The sequence below is a fragment of the Bos mutus genome, chromosome 4 (genome assembly GCF_027580195.1).
Source record: "Bos mutus isolate GX-2022 chromosome 4, NWIPB_WYAK_1.1, whole genome shotgun sequence".
Classification (NCBI taxonomy): Eukaryota; Metazoa; Chordata; class Mammalia; order Artiodactyla; family Bovidae; genus Bos; species Bos mutus.
The window spans coordinates 70,736,192-70,758,603 of NC_091620.1; the positions used below are offsets into that span (position 1 = coordinate 70,736,192).

General features: G+C 36.7%; 1 protein-coding gene across 3 annotated transcripts in view; it reads left to right on the forward strand.

Annotated features, from left to right (window-relative positions):
• The window catches only part of COG5 (component of oligomeric golgi complex 5), a 277,335-nt gene that overhangs the window by 211,939 nt on the left and 42,984 nt on the right, over nt 1–22,412 (forward strand). For all 3 annotated transcript variants that reach the window (XM_070369612.1, XM_070369611.1, XM_005901432.3), the window contains exons 15-16: nt 19,892–20,002; nt 21,076–21,138. In XM_070369612.1, the coding sequence (XP_070225713.1) occupies nt 19,892–20,002; nt 21,076–21,138 (174 nt within the window). The remainder of the gene's footprint in view (nt 1–19,891; nt 20,003–21,075; nt 21,139–22,412) is intronic.

A 22,412-nucleotide genomic window follows, 5' to 3' on the forward strand; every position in this document is an offset into this window, starting at 1 on the left:
AACCGCAGCACTCAAGGCTTCCCTGTCCATCACCAACTCCCAGAGCTTATTCAAACTCATGTCCATTGAGTCAGTGAATGCCATCCAACCATCTCATCCTCTGTCATCCCCTTCTGCTGCCACCTTCAATCATTCTCAGTATCAGAGTCTTTTCAAATGAGTCAGTTCTTCACATCAGGTGGCCAAATTATTGGAGTTTCAGCTTCAGCATCAGTCCTTCCAATGAACACCCAGGACTGATTTCCTTTAGGATGGACTGATTGGATCTCCTTTCTGTCCAAAGGACTCTCAAGAGTCTTCTCCAACACCACAGTTCAAAAGCATCAATTCTTTGGTGCTCAGCTTTCTTTATAGTCCAACTCTCACATCCATACATGACTACTGGAAAAACCATAGCTTTCACTAGATGGACCTTGGTTGGCAACGTAATGTCTCTGCCTTTTAATATGCTGTCTAGGTTGGTCATAGCTTTTCTTCCAAGGAGTAAGCGTCTTTTAATTTCATGGCTGCAGTCGCCATCTGCAGTGATTTTGTAGTCCCCCCAAAATAAAGTCTCTCACTGTTTCCCCATCTATTTGCCTGAAGTGATGGGACCAGATGCCATGATCTTAGTTTTCTGAATGTTGGGTTTTAAGCCAGCTCTTTCACTGGCTCAAGAGGCTCTTTAGTTCTTCTTCGCTTTCTGCCATAAGTGTAGTGTCATCTGCATATTTGAGGTTATTAATATTTCTCCCAGCAATCTTGATTCCAGCTTGTGCTTCATCCAGCCCAGCATTTCAGTTAAGTAATTTATTTTTCTCAACCACTCATTCTATCCTTGAACTTGAGGACGTCCTTTGCATTGTTTCCACCCTCAGTAAAACAAAAGAAAGTCATCTTAACCAAGTGTGTGTTCTTAAACACAAGCCATCCTTCCCACTGTCCTGTCCACACTGAGCTGCTGTGCTCACTCTACAGATAATCTGTATTGCGTGGTCTGTGTCCTCTGTGTTTCTAATTTTGACAGGTTTTATTCTTTGATCTTGCCATATTTCTCTTTGTAATTATTTTGCTGAAAACATTTAGTGGAAAATAGACAAGTATTAAATCTTTAGTGGGAGAAAAATTGAAACAGATTTTAAAGTAGAATATCTATATGTGGAAATGTTAACTTGAAATTTAGTATAACTAAGTCTATAAAGGGAGAATTCTTTTTATAGATGAGATATTTAGGCCTCAAGTCCACAAGGTTGAAAGAGACAAAAATTAAAGCATTAATGGTTTAGTGGTGAGATAGATAAAGGAAAGCTAGAATTTTAATGACAGTGTGTTTCCAAAAAGGGTGACTTGAAAATACAAAACTTGAAATGTAAAATGAACAGCTTTCCAGGATCCTAAGTTTATTTTCCTAAAGGTTAGTTGTGAAAGTTTCTTGGCTATCAGATCATTTTAGTATGCTTAACCATAGCCTTAATTCACAACAGGAGAAGGAATCATAAAATGATTTCTCAAGTTGGTCCTTTCTGTGGACCATCTTTATGGTTATATAAACTCACTATGTGTATTTGGATATATTCCTCCATATGCCTAAAAAAGCTGTATGTTGTTTCTTTTCAACCTTGTCTTTTGAATGTTTTAGGATATAATAGAATATATCATGTATGGATTATATGCATAGTACATGTATTTACTTATAATAATAAGAAAAATTTTTTTTATCATTACACATGTGTTATTTTTTTTCTAAGTCTTCTTTTTTACTAATCACCAGAGTTACGTGTCATAAAAACCTAAAGTTATGTAGGGACAATTTCTTACATCCTTTTTTCTGGCTCTTAAATGGTACCAGAGAATTCATTTTTTACAGTTAGAGTAGGGCCATAAAAATAACTGCCATTATTAAACATCTACAGTGTCTTGGATTGTGCCATTTATTTTACAACAACCCTTGAAAGTATCTGTAGTGGCTTGAATTGTGCCATTTATTTTACAACAACCCTTGAAATGAAAGTATCTGCCACAGCAAAATGTGGAAATTGAGGCTGAGAAAGCTTTGTAGCCTGCCCACTATAGACTGCTGAAAAAACAGTGCCAGCTAGCAAGTCTTGAAACTAGCATTAGACTCACATTTGAGTCTGCTGCTGCAGCTAAGTCACTTCAGTCGTGTCTGACTCTTTGCGACCCCATAGATGGCAGCCCACCAGGCTTCCCCATCCCTGGGATTCTCCAGGCAAGAACACTGGAGTAGGTTGCCATTTCCTTCTCCAATGCATGAAAGTGAAACGTGAAAGTGAAGTCGCTAGTCGTGTCCGACTCTAGCGACCCCACGGACTGCAGCCTACCGGGCTCCTCCATCCATGGGATTTTCCAGGCAAGAGTACTGTAGTGGGTGCCATTGCCTTCTCCGCACATTTGAGTCTAGACTGAGCTAAAACTCTCTTGTACCACAACACAAATATATCTTTCTTTTTTACTTAAGTATTATTTTGTGATTTACTTATTCACTTTGCAATATAACATAGAGATCTGTATCTAGTGTTTTAACATTGAGTTGGCCAAAATGTTCATTTTGGTTTTTCCCAAATGTTTGTTTGTTACATTGTGGGGAAAAACCCTGAATGGACCTTTTGGCCAAACCAATACATGCCTAGTATGCTTATGTATCATAGTTTATTTCTTCATTCTTAATGGATAGTGTCTTAGGCCTTTTGGCCTGCTATAACAAAGTGCCATAAACTGGGTGACTTATAGACAACAGCAGTTTATTTCTCACAGTTTTGGAGGCTGGCAAGTCGAAGATCAAGGCACCAGCAGATTTGATATTTGATGAGAGCCCCTTCCTGATTCATAGATGCCTATCTTTTTTCTGTAAGCTTACAGGGTGGAAAGGGCAAAGGTGGCTTTCTCAAGCCTCTTTTATAAGGTCACTAATCCCATTCATGAGTGCTCTGCCTTCAAGTCCTAGTCACTTCTCAAAGTCGTTCAGTCGTGTCCGACTCTTTGTGACTCCATGGACTGTAGCCTACCACACTCCTCCATCCATGGGATTTTCCAGGCAAGAGTACTGGAGTGGGTTGCCATTTCCTTCTCCAGAGGATCTTCCTGACCCAAGGATTGAACCCATGTCTCCTGCATTGTAGGCAGACGCTTTACCATCTGAGCCACCATGGAAGTCCTCAAAGACTCCACCTCCTGATAAATATCACCACCTTGGGCATTAGGTTTCAACATATGAATTGCCTGGGTGCTTAGTCAGTCAGCCATGACTCTTTGTGACACACCTCGGACGGACTTTAGCCCACCAAGCTCCTCTGTCCATGGAATCGTCCAGGCAAGAATACTGGAGTGGCTTGCCATTTCCTACTCTAGGGATCTTCCTGACCCAGGGATCAAACCCATGTCTCCAGTATTGACAGGCGGATTCTTTATTGCTGTACCACCTGGGAAGCCCTGTAACATATGGGTGGGGAATTACAAGCATTCAGACTATAGCAGATGTTTAGATAATGTAGTTATTTAATTTAGAAATAACAGGGATTGAGCCTTGAATTCTCATATGTGAATTATAGGTCATGGGGTTTAGTTCCTTTCACATATATTTGATTTAGTATATGTCCTGTGAATATCAGCCTTTAAGGTGCTCTTTTGTGAAAATGAGATCAGTGTTTTAGATTATCTTCATTTAAAAATTCTTATTTGTCTTGACAGCAGGTGTGAAGTTATAGTTAATTTATTATGCTAAGTAGAATTTTATGTTCCAAATATACACATACCTGTAGATGTTTATAGTATAATATCTTATGATTGAGTTGAACAAATTGATTATTTAATGGTAATATAGTGATAATTTATATAGGTCTGAAGTGTAACCATTAGTAGAAAATGTCACTAGACCTTGCTATTACAAGTTTGAATCAATGATATGTTTAAAGGAAATTAGAATATTAGTATACAAGGAGTTTTTATGGCACCTTGATAATTTATAGACTTACAAGCTATTGTAATAACAAAATTATAGGTAAGCATTCTTTTTAAAAAGTAAATTGTTAGGGCATTTTCCAATGATAACTATTATCTGATGGTTTTCAAAAATGACATATGGAATCTTAGTGTAAATGTCAAATGTTATAAAGTGTAAAAAAGTAGATTGGCATTTAAGTTGCGACCATTTGAAGCAGTAATAGGAATGACATTTAAGGGGAGGTTTCAGCTTCAGTGCAGGTCAGTAGTTGTGTATGATGAGGTCAGTAGCTGTAGATGGCAGTAGGGTTTTTTAAAAGCTTTATAAATATATGCTTTATTCTTTGTATAGTTAATAACTTGTTTGGAGACTTGACATTCTTATAATGAAAGAAAGCCTACATGATATAGAAGCATAGGAGTTTGACTCTTTTAGTTTTAAAAGGATGACATACCTGGGTACTGCTCCATATAGCCTTCATGTGGTAGTAGCCTATTATTAACATTCAAGTAAAAGATTTTTTAAAATAGAAAATCACTTGGTTGAAAGAGTTTTCATATTATGTGCCAACAGGAAACATACCAGTAGATTCTCTTGGACCAAATACAGTTTAGCTGTGATACAAATCCACTGATCCCTTTGGGCTTCCTACTCATTTGATTCTTTAGACAGCTTTCTGCTCTTTTCTACCTCTGTTCTTACGTTGGACTTATTTTCTTTAAGATAGCTTTCTGACCTGCTTCCCAGACTTGTAAGATCTTAATTTTCTGGGGCTGTGGCAGATCAGTAGTAAATGGTCAACTTGTCTAAGATTCAGTCGGCCATGGTGAAGACAGAGACAAATATCAAGTAATGGTTATTGTAATTAGGAAATATTTTCAGGAGAAAGTAAGCAACTCAGTTGTCACTTAAAGTCTGAAAGTTTTCATTATCTGTTGCCACAAAAGTGCTGTATGATAGACAGCCACAAAATCTGAGTGGCATGCAGGAAGCATTTACTGCTCATACGTCCTGGGACCAATGAGAGGAAGCTAGATGGCTTTGCCAGTTTTGGCTGGGTTTACTCCAGAGCAGGCTGGCTACTGATCAGGCTGGCTTAACCATAGATAATCCTCTGTTCTTCACATCTCTGATCCTGGAGCAGGCTTTTCTGAGCTTGATCTCATGGTGAATGAAGGCAGAGGTAAAAGAAAGAAAGGAGCCTCAGAAATCTGGCTCACCAAAGCAACCCAGCCAAGGTGCAGACTGAGACAGCACAGGATGTGGATGCAGAAAGAGATGAAGGATTGGGGCCAGTTATGCCATCTATCACAAAGTGAGAGTGGGAACGTGGCAAGAAAAAAAGAGTTCATTAACTTTTCTTTTTTAATCACCAATTGCCTAATCTCCCTACTTGAATCCTAGTAATGTGTATTACATTTTTAAGATACCATGTATGTATGTATTGGGATAAAATTGACACATCAGACCATATCAGATCAGTCGCTCAGTCGTGTCCAACTCTTTGTGACCCCATGAGTCGCAGCACGCCAGGCCTCCCTGTCCATCACCAACTCCCGGAGTTCACCCAGACTCACGTCCATCACTTCTCCTCCTGCCCCCAATCCCTCCCAGCATCAGGGTCTTTGCCAATGAATCAACTCTTCTCATGAGGTGGCCAAAGTACTGGAGTTTCAGCTTCAGCATCATTCCTTCCAAAGAAATCCCAGGGCTGATCTCCTTCCGAATGGACTGGTTGGATCTCCTTGCAGTCCAAGGGACTCTCCAGAGTCTTCTCCAACACCACAGTTCAAAAGCATCAATTCTTCGGTGCTCAGCCTTCTTCACAGTCCAACTCTCACATCCATACATGACCACAGGAAAAACCATAGCCTTGACTAGATGGACCTTTGTTGGCAAAGTAATGTCTCTGCTTTTGAATATGCTATCTAGGTTGGTCATAACTTTCCTTCCAAGGAGTAAGCGTCTTTTAATTTCATGGCTGCAGTCACCATCTGTAGTGATTTTGGAGCCCAGAAAAATGAAGTCTGACACTGTTTCCACTGTTTCCCCATCTATTTCCCATGAAGTGGTGGGACCGGATGCCATGATCTTCTTTTTCTGAATGTTGAGCTTTAAGCCAACTTTTTCACTCTCCACTTTCACTTTCATCAAGAGGCTTTTGAGTTCCTCTTCACTTTCTGCCCTAAGGGTGGTGTCATCTGCATATCTGAGGTTATTGATATTTCTCCCAGCAATCTTGATTTCAGCTTGTGCTTCTTCCAGCCCAGTGTTTCTCATGATGTACTCTGCATATAAGTTAAATAAGCAGGGTGACAATATACAGCCTTGACGAACTCCTTTTCCTATTTGCAACCAGTCTGTTGTTCCATGTCCAGTTCTAACTGTTGCTTCCTGACCTGCATACAAATTTCTCAAGAGGCAGATCAGGTGGTCTGGTATTCATTCCCATCTCGAAGAATTTTCCACAGTTGATTGTGATCCACACAGTCAAAGGCTTTGGCATAGTCAATAAAGCAGAAATAGATGTTTTTCTGGAACTCTCTTGCTTTTTCCATGATCCAGCAGATGCTGGCAATTTGATCTCTGGTTCCTCTGCCTTTTCTAAAACCAGCTTGAACATCAGGAAGTTCACGGTTCACATATTGCTGAAGCCTGGCTTGGAGAATTTTGAGCATTACTTTACTAGCGTGTGAGATGAGTGCAATTGTGCAGTAGTTTGAGCATTCTTTGGCATTGCCTTTCTTTGGGATGAGAATTAAAACTGACCTTTTCCAGTCCTGTGGCCACTGCTGAGTTTTCCAAATTTGCTGGCATATTGAGTTGCACATTTTCACAGCATCGTCTTTCAGGATTTGGAATAGCTCAACTGGAATTCCATCACCTCCACTAGCTTTGTTCGTAGTGATACTTTCTAAGGCCCACTTGACTTCACATTCCAAGATGTCTGGCTCTAGTCAGTGATCACACCATCGTGATTATCTGGGTAGTGAAGATCTTTTTTGTACCGTTCTGTGTATTCTTGCCACCTCTTCTTAATATCTTCTGCTTCTGTTAGGTCCATACCATTTCTGTCCTTTATCGAGCCCATCTTTGCATGAAATGTTCCTTTGGTAACTCTGATTTTCTTGAAGAGATCCCTAGTCTTTCCCATTCTGTTGTTTTTCTCTATTTCTTTGCATTGATCGCTGAAGAAGGCTTTCTTATCTCTTCTTGCTATTCTTTGGAACTCTGCATTCAGATGTTTATAGCTTTCCTTTTCTCCTTTGCTTTTCACTTCTCTTCTTTTCACAGCTATTTGTAAGGCCTCCCCAGACAGCCATTTTGCTTTTTTGCATTTCTTTTCTATGGGAATGGTCTTGATCCCTGTCTCCTCTACAGTGTCACAAACCTCATTCCATAGTTCATCAGGCACTCTATCTATCAGATCTAGGCCCTTAAATCTATTTCTCACTTCCACTGTATAATCATAAGGGATTTGATTTAGGTCATACCTGAATGGTCTAGTGGTTTTCCCTACTTTGTTCAATTTAAGTCTGAATTTGGCAATAAGGAGTTCATGGTCTGAGCCACAGTCAGCTCCTGGTCTTGTTTTTGCTGACTGTATAGAGCTTCTCCATCTTTGGCTGCAAAGAATATAATCAGTCTGATTTCGGTGTTGACCATCTGGTGATGTCCATGTATAGAGTCTTCTCTTGTGTTGTTGGAAGAGGGTGTTTGTTATGACCAGTGCATTGTCTTGGAAAACTCTATCAGTCTTTGCCCTGCTTCATTCCGTATTCCAAGGCCAAATTTGCCTGTTACTCCAGGTGTTTCTTGACTTTCTACTTTTGCATTCCAGTCCCCTATAATGAAAAGGACATCTTTTTTGGGTGTTCTGAAAGGTCTGTAGGTCTTCATAGAATTGTTCAACTTCAGCTTCTTCAGCGTTACTGGTTGGGGCATAGACTTGGATTACTGTGATATTGAATGGTTTGCCTTGGAAACGAACAGAGATCATTCTGTCGTTTTTGAGATTGCATCCAAGTACTGCATTTTGGACTCTTTCATTGACCATGAGGGCCACTCCATTTCTTCTGATGGATTCCTGCCTGCAATAGTAGATATAATGGTCATCTGAGTTAAACTCACCCATTCCAGTCCATTTCAGTTCTCTGATTCCTAGAATGTCGACATTCACTCTGGCCATCTCTTGTTTGACCACTTCCAATTTGCCTTGATTCATGGACCTGACATTCCAGGTTCCTATTCAATATTGCTCTTTACAGCATCGGACCTTGCTTCTAACACCAGTCACATCCACAGCTGGGTATTGTTTTTGCTTTGGCTCCATCCCTTCATTCTTTCTGGAGTTATTTCTTCACTGATCTCCAGTAGCATGTTGGGCACCTACTGACCTGGGGAGTTTCTCTTTCAGTATCCTATCATTTTGCCTTTTCGTACTGTTCATGTTATTTTAAGGAGAAGGATGTAATTTTTTTTTCTGGTGATGGGAACTTTCAAGATTTACTCTTTTAGCAACAAAAAACTCGCCACATTCATGTATGACCTAAATCAAATCCCTTACAATTATACAGTGGAAGTGACAAATAGATTCAAGGGATTAGATCTGATAGAGTGCCTGAAGAACTATGGATGGAGGTTCATGACATTGTACAGGAGGTAGTGATCAAGACCATCCCCAAGAAAAAGAAATACAAAAAGGCAAAGCGATCATCTGAGGAGGCCTTACAAATGGCTGAGAAAAGAAGACAAGCTAAAGGCAAAGGAGAAAAGGAAAGATATACCCATTTGAATGCAGAGTTCCAAGAATAGCAAGGACAGATAAGAAAGCCTTCCTCAGTGATCAGTGCAAAGAAATAGAGGAAAACAACAGAATGGGAAAGACTAGAGATCTCTTCAAGAAAGTTAGAGATACCAAGGGAACATTTCATGCAAAGATGGTCACAGTAAAGGACAGAAATGGTATGGACCTAACAGAAGCAGAAGATATTCAGAAAAGGTGGCAAGAATACACAGAAGAACTATACAAAAAAGATTTTCATGAATCAGATAACCATGATGGTGTGATCACTCACCTAGAGCCAGACATCCTGGAATGCAAAGTCAAGTGGGCCTTAGAAAGCATCACTACGAACAAAGCTAGTGGGGGTGATGGAATTCCAGTTGAGCTATTTCAAATCCTGAAAGATGATGCTGTGAAAGTGCTGCACCCAGTATGCCAGCAAATCTCAAAAACTCAGCAGTGGCCACAGGACCAGAAAAGGTCAGTTTTCATTCCAATTCCAAAGAAAGGCAATGCCAAAGAATGCTCAAACTACTGCACAATTGTACTCATCTCACACGGTAGCAAAGTAATGCTCAAAATTCTCCAAGCCAGGCTTCAATAGTACGTGAGCCGTGAACTTCCAGATGTTCAAGCTGGATTTAGAAGAGCCAGAGGAATCAGAGATCAAATTGCCAACATCCATTGGATCATTGAAAAGCAGTAGTTCCAGAGAAACATCTACTTCTGTTTTATTGATATGCCAAAGCCTTTGACTGTGTGGATCACAACAAACTGTGGAAAATTCTTCAAGAGATGGGAATACCAGACCACCTGATCTGCCTCCTGAGAAATCCGTTTGCAGGTCAAGAAGCAACAGTTAGAACTGGAGATGGAGAAAAGACTGTTTCCAAATTGGGGGAGTATGTCAAAGCTATTTATTGTCACCCTGCTTGTTTAACTTTTATGCAGAGTACATCATGCGAAATGCTGGACTGGATGAAGCACAAGCTGGAAATAAGACTGCTGGGAGAAATATCAGTAGCCTCAGATATGCATATGACACCACCCTTAGGGCAGAGAGCAAAGAACTAAAGAGCCTCTTGATGAAAGTGAAAGGGGAGAGTGAAAGACTTGGCTTAAAACTCAACATTCAGAAAACTAAGATCATGGCATCTGGTCCCATCACTTCATGGGAAATAGATGGGGAAACAGTGGAAACAGTGAGAGACTTTATTTTTTGGGGCTCCAAAATCACTGCAGATGGTGAGTGCAGCCATGAAGTTAAAAGACACTTGCTCCTTGGAAGAAAAGCTATGACCAACCTAGACAGCATATTAAAAAGCAGAGACATTACTTTGCCGACCAAGGTCCATCTAGTGAAAACTGTAGTTTTTCCAGTAGTCATGTATGGATGTGAGAGTTGGACTATAAAGAAAGCTGAGCGCCAAAGAATTGATGCTTTTGAACTGTGGTGTTGGAAAAGACTCTGGAGAGTCCCTTGGACTGCAAGGAGATCCAATCAGTCCATCCTAAAGGAAACCAGTCCTGAATATTCATTGGAAGGACTGATGCTGAAGCCAAAACTCCAATAATGTGGTCACTTGGTGCTAAGAACTGACTCATTTGCAAAGACCCTGATGCTGGGAAAGACTGAAGGTGGGAGGAGAAGGGGACGACAGGATGAGATGGTTGGATGGCATCACCAACTCAATGGACTTGAGTCTGAGTAAACTCTGGGAGTTGGTGATGGACAGGGAAGGCTGGTGTGCTCCAGTCCATGGGGTTGCAAAGAGTCGGACAGGACTGAGCGACTAAACTGAACTAATACAATCCAGTTTTGTTAGCTGTGGTCTCCTTCGTGTACATTAGATCCCTAGACTTACTTATTTTATAACTGGAAGTTTTTACATTTACCACATCCCTTACACCTCATCTCTAGCAACCACCAATCTGTTCTATCTGTGAATTTGTTTTGTTTTGTTTTTTGATTCTGCATATAAGTGAAATCATGCAATATTTGTTTTTCTCTATCTGACTTATTTTACTTAGCATAATGCCCTCAAAGTCCATCCATGTTGTCATACATGTTAGGATTTCCTCCCTTTTTTGTGGTTGAATGATATTCCATTATATGTACGCACCACATTTCCTTTATCCATTCATTTGTCCATGGACCCTTACATGGTTTCCATGTCTTGGCTAATGTAAATAATGCTGTAATGAACACTGTGGTGCATATGTCTTTTCCAGGTAGTGATTGCATTTTCTTCAGATTGCTGAATCATACAGTAGTTCTGTTGTTTATTGTTTTCCCTCTGAGTGAGAGGGAAGCCCTGTAATGGTTGAACACTGAAGGAGGAAATCTTACTCTAAAGGAAGGTTTTTAATGCAAGAAGGAATAGTAAGCACACTTGGTAAATATATAGGTAAATTTAAGCCTTAGTTGCATAAAATGAGAAACAATAGTGACTAGTTCAGGACATGGAAACAAAACCCCTAAAATACAAATTCACTTTAAAGTTTATACTGATGAAAAGATAATGAGTTTGAAAGCATTCTAAAATGCTTGTGTTATTCAGGAGGACTATAAAGGTATAGATACTTTGACCTAAGTTGAGCATGAATTTTAACAGTTTAATTATGGCCACTGGAAAAATAGAAATAGAATGTGTATCTTCAGAGATAATTGATGAAAAAATTGATATAAAGACAAGTACCAGTTCAGTAAAATGCTGAAAAGTAAACAGAATAAAAAGCAAAAAGTCATATGAAAGTTCATAGTAAGATGAATTCTAACTGTATCATTGATCACAGTAAATGTAATTACCTCAGTCAGGTAATTAATCTTTTTTTTTCTGGTTTGACATTAAAAACACTGCTATTAAGATTAATATTCAGGGGGGGAAGAAAAAAAAAAAGATTAATGTTCAGAGAGAGCCTCATTAGCTTGGAGCTCAGTAATACAATTTTTTACTATTAAGACTTCGGTTAAATTGAAAGTTATCTGTAGACCATATAAAGAATTTCTTGCTATGAAAATTAATAATGCATAAATGATTATAGGTTTAATTACATTAGACTTTATATCTCTCAAAAACTGTGAAAGTATTAGTCTATAATATACAAATAAATAAACAACTAATTATTTTTAAAAATCATATTGACTGGCTTAGGTCTTAATAGTTGGATGCTGAAATTTTAGTTTTTTGTATCTCTGAAGGTAATACATTTTATTAGAAAGTCTATGGTTTGAATTTCAGTCTGTACTAAACCTGAACCATGTAAATCAAAGAGATCTTATTCTCTATATATTCAAAGAGGTTTTCTGTCAATTAATAAATTAGTCTTAGTATTTATTATTGGAAAATGGAAAAAGCTCAGTATAACTGACAGTAAACCATTTTCTCTTCAAAGAATTAAAAATATAAAGACTTATAACTATAAATTTAATTAACAAAGCCAGTGCTTTAGGAGCCAGTGATTGGGCATGGGTAGGTGGAAACTCCATCTGTTGTTCAAAAGCATAAGGTTCTTTGAAGAAAAATAAAGTAAAAGTTTCAAGTGATCCATTCCTAGCAAATTGTGTTTGTCTTCCCTACCCGCTGTAGTTACCAAATCCCATGTGCTGGGTGGAGGTTTTGACTTAAAGGACAGGAGCATGGGAGCAGATCTAGAGGAGGTTGATGAGAAAGGTAGATTGGTAAAAGGGTCTTAAAGTAATCCAGGGTGTCTGAGCAATGCAGCTATGAATTACAAAGCTATGGTTGATTCCTGTGTGCTGGTTTTACTCATATATAAACAAGATTTGACTTCCAGCTTTTTAGTTTTATGTTAACTGCCCAAAAGGGAACCCATCTCAAGTTGTCATTTCTTTACTATCAGATCTGTGTGACGTTCTAGTCTGATGTCTCGATGTAACATTACCATTGAATCTATTCTTAGTTGAACGGACTTGTCCTTATTTTTAGCTAAACAGATGTATAGTAACAATTGTTTTTTTTTTTTTTAATCAAGTAGTCAAATATTTGAGAAATTCAGTAGTCTGAAATATAAGAACTAGGAAAGAACTAAAACCATCCTCTGAACTTCTAGAATTGATGTCACAGTGTTCATGCACTAAAGTATAAACTTACTTCATGGAGAAGTCTCCCAGTTTGCATGTAGTCTGTCCTCTTGCTTCCCAATTTAAAGCAAGTTAGACCAAGAGGAGGGGAAAGAGGATCAAAAAGAGGCAACTTACATCTTAAGAGTAAGAGAAGGATTTGTTAAATCATTAAATTAAAAGGAAAAAGAAACACAAAATCTCAGAAGATGTAATAGCCTAAAGCTGTTAATGAGTGAAGAGGCAAGCAGCCATATAGACACTATGAAGATCTGATAGAATCACTTTTAAAACAAAGATGTGTAATAGCACAGAAATACCAGTCACTAGTGAACATACAGAAAGGGGAAGTAGAATTTGCCTTCTTAAGGTATATGCTCCCATCTTATTTATGAAACCAGAAAGTGTTGATGGACAGTGTAGCAAGATTTTCATGAAAATATTTTCTGATAGTTTCAACACCTAAGAAAATTAATTTTATTCATCAAACAAGTTCAGTTAGGTTGACATGCCAGGAAAATGAAGAATTGCTGTGTAAACCTGTGGGTTTGTCCTTTGCTGTAAACATTGCAGAAACATGTCCTATCTCTGAATTTCAAATGCAATACAATTTCTAATATATTAAAAACTATGTAGTATTAGGGATATTAGATAATTTAATTGTGAATGTGCATCTGTGTATAGATTTTTAATAAGATAATTGGCATGTTATAATAAGTTTAGTGATATTTAATTATGATTCTTTTTTGCTGTAAACCAGGTAATTATAATGAAAGCATTTGATAAGTATAAATAAAAATTAGTTATTTTAATCTGCGTCACAGATAAGTAGATCAAATGAGATTATCTTCCCAAAAACCTTCTGGGGAAGTAAACAGTAACCAAAGCAGTTTATTTTCTCATATTAAATCTTTCAGGAATGGAATTGTACATCTTTCATTTTTACAATGAAGGAAATTGTGTGACAATTTTGAAGTGTGTTCTGTAAATTAAGCTTTAGATACTCTATGAAATTCCATAGTGCCTTTTACTAGTATATGGTAACCTTACACATTATATAATCCCTCATACTACTGTTTAACATTTTTGCTTTATTTCTTTCCAGTTTTTGTGTGTGTGTGTGTGTGTTTGTGAGAGCAAACTGCTACACAGACAAATCTTTGTTTTTGTTTGTTTTATACAGTTAACACTATAATGTAAGCATCTTCCATTGTTATTTTTTCCAGCTTGTGAACTGCCTGATATACCCAACTATTCTCTTGTTCTTAGACATGTAGGGCTTTCTAGTTTCTCTGTTTTATAAATAACATCATCTTTTGCATACAGCTTTATTATTTTCTTAGGATGCATTTCTAATAGTGGGCTATGAAGGGGCACAGCAGTTTTGAGACTCTTGGAATATATTGCTCATCAGCATCTCTTGCTCAAAAGTATTTAGATGAACCATAGGATACACTTAGACTCACATTTCCATATGTCCAGAAAAACTGATATGATGTCACTCTGGGATTACAGATAGATTTCATCTACTGTGTCTAAGAGATCTGTAGTGACCGGCTGGAACATTGTGTTACAAGGCTGTAACAGGACCACAGTTAATTGCTGACGTCTTCTCTGTGTGGGATTGGGGAGTGGCAGTCTGAGAGCTAGATATTTGCCCTTTATACACTCCATTTTTTTTGTTGTTAAAAATAACAGTAGTAATAATACTTTGCCTTTTGTGAGTTTTTTTTTTTCCTTTTTAAAAAAAAAATTTATTGGGATAAGGCCTGGCGTGCTGCAATTCATGGGGTCGCAGAGTTGGACACGACTGAGCGACTGATCTGATCTGATCTGATAGTTTTTGTGTTTGTTTCAGGTGTACAGCAAAGTAAATCAGTTTTGCTTATATACCAGTATTCACTCTTTTAAGATTCTTTTCCTTACAATTCATTACAGAACATCAAGTAGAGCTCCTTTTGCTATACAGTAGCTGTTTATTAGTTGTCTAATTTATATGTAGTAGTGTTTCTATGTCAATCCCAGTTTCCCACTTTATCCCTCCTGTGTTTTCTTCTTGGTAACTATAAGTTTGTTTTCTACCTCTGTTTTGTAGTTTTATACCCTTTTTATGGATTCCACATAAGCAATAGCATATGATATTTGTCTTTTTGTGTGTAATTAAAAATTTTTTTTGTGCTGTGAACTACAAAATTGGATAAAAAGCAAATTTGAGAGAATTTGAGAGTTTGTTTTAATATAAATTTCACATTAAATTTTAAATTCGGCAATTGTAATCCAAGTATATTCACCACTTTCAGAAAAACTAATGTAGATGTAACTATAACTGAAGGTTCATCAGAACTTGTTTCAAGTTTTTGTTAAGAATATCTGATTTAATATAAAAATGTTTTGACTTTTTTTCACTCAGGAACCATTGTAGATTAGTATACATTTTGCATTGTTCTAAGTCTGTGAAATTCTAATACATATTTTCCTCATTTGTTTTACATGTGATTGCAAAGAAATATTTAAAATTATTATGACCAAATCCACATTTAAAAAAAAAGTTATCCTGAACCTTTGACATATCCTTAGCAGTAATAGAAATTACAGATGAAAAGAACACTAGAACAATAGAATATCTGGAAAGTAACTTAACTGTATGAAATTCATAACTAATCTATAATATATTTTCTTGTTCTTTTTAGACATTCTTCTAAGTCACCAACGTTATAATTCCCCAAAAGAGTACATTATCTGAAAGAAATTTAAAGCTCTCATCCAACTCATCTCTTGAATTGTCAGTTTTCTTTCTTTTACTTGTAGCCCTCAACTGTCATTGATCATAGGGCAGTCTTAGGATCATTTCACCTACAAGTTAAACAGGCTACCTACCAGGCTCCTCCGTCCCTGGGATTCTCCAGGCAAGAATACTGGAGTGGGTTGCCATTTCCTTCTCCAACGCATGAAAGTGAAAGTGAAGTCGCTCAGTCGTGTCCAACTCCTAGGGACCCCATGGACTACAGCCCACCAGGCTCCTCCGTCCATGGGATTTTCCAGGCAAGAGTACTGGAGTGGGTTGCCATTGCCTTCTCCAAAGTCTAGTATTCATTTTATTGCAAACATTTTAGAAACAGTAAGAGAATGGGTAAAATAAAATCAGGTAAATTCATATAGTGGAATAGGACATAGCAATAGATAGGGACAAAAATGGATGAAAACCAGTAATACTATGCTGAAAGAAGCTTTATACTTATATACACAAAAACTTTATATAAAGATATAGAATAGACAAAACTGATCAATGAGATGAAGTCATTGGTAACAAATATAATGATGCCTATAAGTTGTTTTGAGATGCATCAAATATATAAAATGCATAGAGACATGAATAAGATAAGCAAGTTTATAAAATGCTGTTATAGAATCTAATTAGTATATTGGTGTTCATTGTACGTCTTAAGTGTTCATAATAAAATGTTAGAAAAAAGTTGTTCATTACTTTTGGTGGTTTTCAAAATAATATGTGTTAGTAAAAATAAAATTTTTCACCAAGAAGAATACACAGGAGGTAGCAGGAACTGGTAAAAGACTGGCTGATATGTGAAATATATCTTTGGAACTCATTAAAGGTATCCTTCCATATTATCTGTGAATGTAGCCCCACTTAAAAGTTAAGACTTACCAAACCAGAAGAGTGGTGTTGAGTGGAAATTGGGATGAAAGACCCTCCTGGAATGATGTGGTTAGTGTTACACAAATAAAATAATTTATTAAAACTAATGACACTCTGTCTACATTACATTATATAAATTTTACCTTAAAAGTAAAAAGAAACCTGAAAGTAAATATTGAATGCCAATTAATTATATGCATGCATAGTGTTTAGGGGTGAAGTATACTGATGTCTAAAAAAATGAGTTGAGGATAGATGATAGGCATGTGATATAAAGGACTTCCCAGGTGGCACTAGTGGTAAAGAAAAGTGAAAGTGAAGTCACTCAGTCATGTCCAGCGACCCCCAGGGACTTGTAGCCTACCAGGCTCCTCCGTCCATGGGATTTTCAAGGCAAGAGTACTGAAGTGGGTTGCCATTTCCTTCTCCAGGGGATCTTCCCAACCCAGGGATCAAACCTGGGTCTCCTGAGTTGTAGGCAGACACTTTTACCATCTGAGCCACCAGGGAAGTGGTAAAGAACCTGCCTTCCAGTGCCTGAGACATGGATTCAGTTCCTGGGTTTGGAAGATCCCCTGAAGGAGGGCACAGCAATCCACTCCAGTATTCTTGCCTGGAGAATCCCACGGACAGAGGAGATTGGGGGGCTACTGTCCATAGGGTTGCCAAAAATCAGACACAACTGAAATGATTTAGCATGCACACATGTGATATAAAACAAATTATAGAATGTTAATTGTGAAGTCTAGTTTATCAGTATATGGGAATTTATTATATAGCTCTTATAACCTGATGGAGAAGAAGACAAGGACCTAAGTAAGAGTCCAGGGTATTCAAATAATCATTTTTTAAAAAATATTGAATTAATTAAGAGTTATTGTAGCAGTAAGTAGCAACAAACACACCCAGGGCCCAGGTCTTGGTCTCTAATACCACTTCTCACTAAAAGAAACCAGAATTTCTTGAAAACATGGCAGATTACAGATAGAAGAATTGTATCATTGTGAGCTTAAGAAATTGATGACTGAACTGAGCTTTTATAATAGAATACTACTATGCTTAGGAAATAAAAATTCTTAGGGACAAAGGGCCATAATGTATGTATGATTCAGAAAAAAATTATACTCACACATGTGTGTATATGTGTATGAAAGGGGGAAAGAGACTACGGATAATAAAGCAAATGAGATAAAGTGTTAGCAACAGGTAAATCTGAGTAAAGCATAAATGTGTGTTCCTTACACTGTTTTTATTTTTGTAACATTTTGTAAGTTTGAAATTACTTTCCCCCAAAAGATTAGACAGGAGTGATGCTGGAGGGAAACCCAGGTGATCTTCTTAGCTAGGGACTAATTTTTAGTTGGACTAATTTTTTTTTTTTTTCTTTTGCTGAGGGATGTTCCATTGTATGGATATTCTACATCTTATTTATCCATCTAGAGTTGACATTTGGGTTGTTTCCATTTTGAGACTGTTATGCTATGGAATAATGATTCTGTGAAGAGTTGTGTACGCATTTTTGTGTGAATGTACTTTTTATTTCTTTGTGTATATATATCTAAGAGTTGAATTGCTGGATATGTTTTCACTTCTGTTTACTTTTGAGGAATGGCCAGGCTGTTTTCCAGAGCCTCTGCTCCATTTTAAATTCCTACTATTAATGCATATGAGTTTCCTATTTCATGGCCAACATTTGTTATTATCTTTTTTTGTTAAAGCATCCTAATAGGTGTAAAGTGGGCCTCTGTCTGTTTTTAAACCCTGTAAGTATGATTAGTTCTTAGTAGTAATAAAATGGTCTCCACCCATTACTAGCAGTGAGCCTCTTTATTAAATATGGAATACATATAATAAGTGGAAATAGGATAACATCAGAGAAATTCTTTTCCCATTTCTTTGTTAGTATTTCAAAATTATTTGGAGAAAATCTCAAGAGAGATTGGAGTTTTAAAAGTGTAGAGCTAGAACTCACAGATTTTAAATGCCTGTTATAATGAAATACATATTTAGCATCTAACCCCCTGAGTCTATTGTAACCATTAATACCACTGCCACTGAAGTCTCCACAGTGGTTTTGGGTGCCTTCCCTCACCCTCGCCATAGCGTGGAGCCCATCATCTGCCTTCTTCTGGGAGCTCAGGCTTCTGTTAGTCTTAGTTCACCACACTGTAGATTAAACTGGACTATGTGAGTTCATCTGAGGTCTAACCATTGATTTTTTAACATGGTTTCTATAGGGAAAATACTACATTTTTTTTTCTTTCAACCCACCAACTTACAAAAGACTGTTTAGAAAACAACTTGATAATAATTTGGTAACTATTTGTCCATGAGGAAAGGCAAAATAACTTGAAATTATTTAACCTAATGTCAGAAAGCTTTATGTTGACTTAAACCATCATCATGGATTAAAACTTTAATGAGGGATCATTCTCTTTATTCTAATTGGAGTTTTTATATTTTTGAAATTAAATATTATTGCCATAAGTAGGAATTGAAAAAGTGGGAATTGAATTTAATTTTGAAAATGTATGTGTGAGTATCAAAGAGAGTAGAACACCTAGTATTTCTTTCACTCATATTTTATTTGTCTCATTTTAACAAAGGGAAGATGCTCTTAGTTTTGTCTGTTTCCTAAATGGTCAGTTTTTCGTATTTGATATGTGCATCCGCCTATATACTTATTTCCTCATGTTTTATTTTCATAATCAAGTTTAATTGACCTTTAATAATTGTTAAAGAGGATTGGATTAAAATCTGATTAATATGAGAATGGTTATACGTGGGCTTTTTTCTTAAATGGGACTATAATAGTTTTAGATTTGATTCGATAAAAATTTCATGTCCTTTCCCCTAATATGCATGTATTAGTACCACTTCTACTGATCATCCATACACAGTATAATAGTACACAACTTTCTTTTTAATCTACAAAATAAAGAGTGTAGTGCTCTCTGTTTATCTCTCATTTCATTAGACTATTACAACTGTCAAATGTCAAATAGGATGTAGGTTTATTTTTATTACTCCCACCCTCTCTCCTTTCTTTTTTCTTTTTTTGGGGGGATGGGTTTTTTCCCCTGAGTTTTTGAATAGAAAAAAAGATGGCTGGCAGAAGGTGTTCCTCAGAAACACTATGCTGATGTATCAGAATAACAGCACATCCTGGACTTTTTGGTCACACTTGCCTGAGGAGTCCACCAGCTATGAAGGACTGATGAAGGGTGTTCTTCCTGTGTGAGACTAATTAGGCTTCTAGGCTCATCATGTTATCTCTACAGAGATTCCTGGCTATGCCTGAGGTCCAGAGCTTGACTTGAATATTTTCAGTTAACATTCGCTTTGTCAGAGGACCATAAACTTCCCCCCAGTTAAATATGAGCTGTCATTTTGGTAATATCTTTTTGTGTTGAATTCTTACAGCTCTCCACACAAGGGGATGCAAGTCAGGTGATTGGACCTCTTACCGAAGGACAGAGAAGAAATGTGGCAGTAGTAAATTCACTATATAAGTTGCACCAATCAGTAACAAAGGTAACCTTTATTTTAATTAAGCTCTATTGACTTAATTTCAAGTTCTTTCTTCTTGCCTCGAATTTAGACAATCATGAATTATTATTTAGTTTTTTGCCAAGGAATACAGTGAAAATGTGATTGTAAACTAAGCTGAGGACTGAACTCTTTCTAAAGAGTCTTTGTTCCTGGCCTTTATTATTTGCCTGTACAGTTAGTTTAAAACTTAAATAGATTTAATAGTACTAATAAAATCAACAACTGCAACAACATAGAGGGAAAAGGGGGAGGAGGGAAAGAAAAAGAAAAAAATCCAGAGGCAACTATAGAACATGTCAAAATATAAGAATAATAAACATATTTCTTGAAAAAAAATAAAAAATAAAATGCATGAGGTACTCAAGGTTGCTCAAGTATGAGCTTTTATATGCTAGATGGTATTTTAGAATACTTGTAATGACTTGCTTGTAAGTGTATTTTCCATTTACTTAAATTTTTGAGCAAGTCATTTTGATCAATTAGGGGTTTCCAAACTGTGTATTTGGTACACTAAACAAAATATATTTTTAAAGAGTTATTAACAGGTAAATGTCAGAAAAGTAAATAACAAAAGTAAATAAAAAGAATACATATTTTCCATTTCCTTTCATTATTACTCTGCAGACTCACAAGCAATGAAAAGTTGTATTAGCCTGATTTAAATGTCTTCGTTGATACTTTCAGAATTTTCATAGTGTTGGTATTGATTTGTAGAAAGGGAAATATTTGACATTATAGTCAACTTAGAAAAAGTGATTTTTTTTAAATAAATAAATATGGCTTTAAACTGATCTTTTCAAGTTAAAACTATATCATTAAGGAAAGCTAGCTTTTAAAATTCTTAATGTTTTAATTATTTCAAGTAGATAATTGCTTTATACAGGAAAACATTTAAAAACCTATCCTACCTACTGCATACTAATGGACTTTTAAAACACGTATGAGATGCTACTCTAAAGTAATGATAATGTGAAAACAGCTTTATCATGTTATGATCAAAATTAGTATTTATAAAAATAGATAACTTTCTCAAAATATAACTGGATTTGTTCTAGGTGGTTTCCAGTCAGAGCTCATTCCCACCAGCAGCTGAGCAAACTATAATTTCAGCCCTAAAGGTAAAAGAATTTAATTTAATCTTTGACTCTGTAGATCAGAGTCAGTTTTAGAATTGTTTGGATGAGTGGGAGATGTCACATTTAAAAATAATTCAGAATCTTCTCCATATGCCAAAAGTAGCATGTTGATGATTATCCTAAAGAGAGAGGCTACTTGTGTGTTTATATTTTCTAGAATTTAAAAATAGACCCTGTTGGTGTCTACAGGTTGTGTCCCAGTTATGATAATTGTATCATAAGCGAGAGAAGCAAGAGTCTTATAAATATTCACTGTGTCTTAGGGCAGTGCTGCCCGGTATTATCCCAGCAAAGCAGTGGTTCTCCATCAAGGCAATTTTGTCCCCTCGGGACATTGAGCAATATCTGGAAACATTTTTGATCATCATGACCGGGAGCAGGGTGCTACTGGCCTCTCGTGCCAGGGATTCTGTCACGCATTCTGCAGTGCACAGTCCCTCATAACACAGAATTACCAGGCCCCACATCTCAATAATGCCAAGGCTGGGAAACTCTTCTGTGTACCTGTAAGGTATGACGCCAGCGCACATTCCCACTTTTTAATGTACTAACGTAAGTTTTGCCTTGAGAAGAGTAAGAGAAGATGCAGTCAGTCCAAAGCCTTCCTGCAGTGACCCTGCCAAGTACGGACTGAATTGCTTATGTTAACAGACCTCAGTGAAACAGTTTTGACCTTGCTTTTTAATTAAATTTCATTAAAAATCTTTATGGCATAATAAGTGAAGAACAAACAGAATCATCTGACTCAAAGGGAAAAAGAGAATCTTGAATTTTCCTAAGACTGTAGGAAGCTTACTACGTCACTTTGATTTAGGATGTTATGATGCATAAACGCAACCCAAGAACCAAAAATCTCCATGCTTTTATTATTTGATGGAAAAGATATTAAACATACTTTTTTACTTATTACAGAATATAAAGACACATAGTAGTCTTCTCTACCTTGTTGAGATTTTATCCAAAATTAAATGTTATTTTAGGTTCAAAGTTCATCATCTCATATTATCAGCATTAACTCCTATGTCATCAATGACATAATTAATGATTATACATTTACAGTCATTTCATTATAACCACCTCAGCTATAAGGAGCTTTAAACACCTTAGGCCAGTAGTTCTGATCCATTTATTACTGAGATCATCTTGCACAGATAGTGAATATATTACTAAGTTTATATAAGTTTTTATTGTGTGGGTTTGATATTCTTTATATTGAGATATTTTGTATTGTCAGGACTTCAGTATTTTTGTAATCT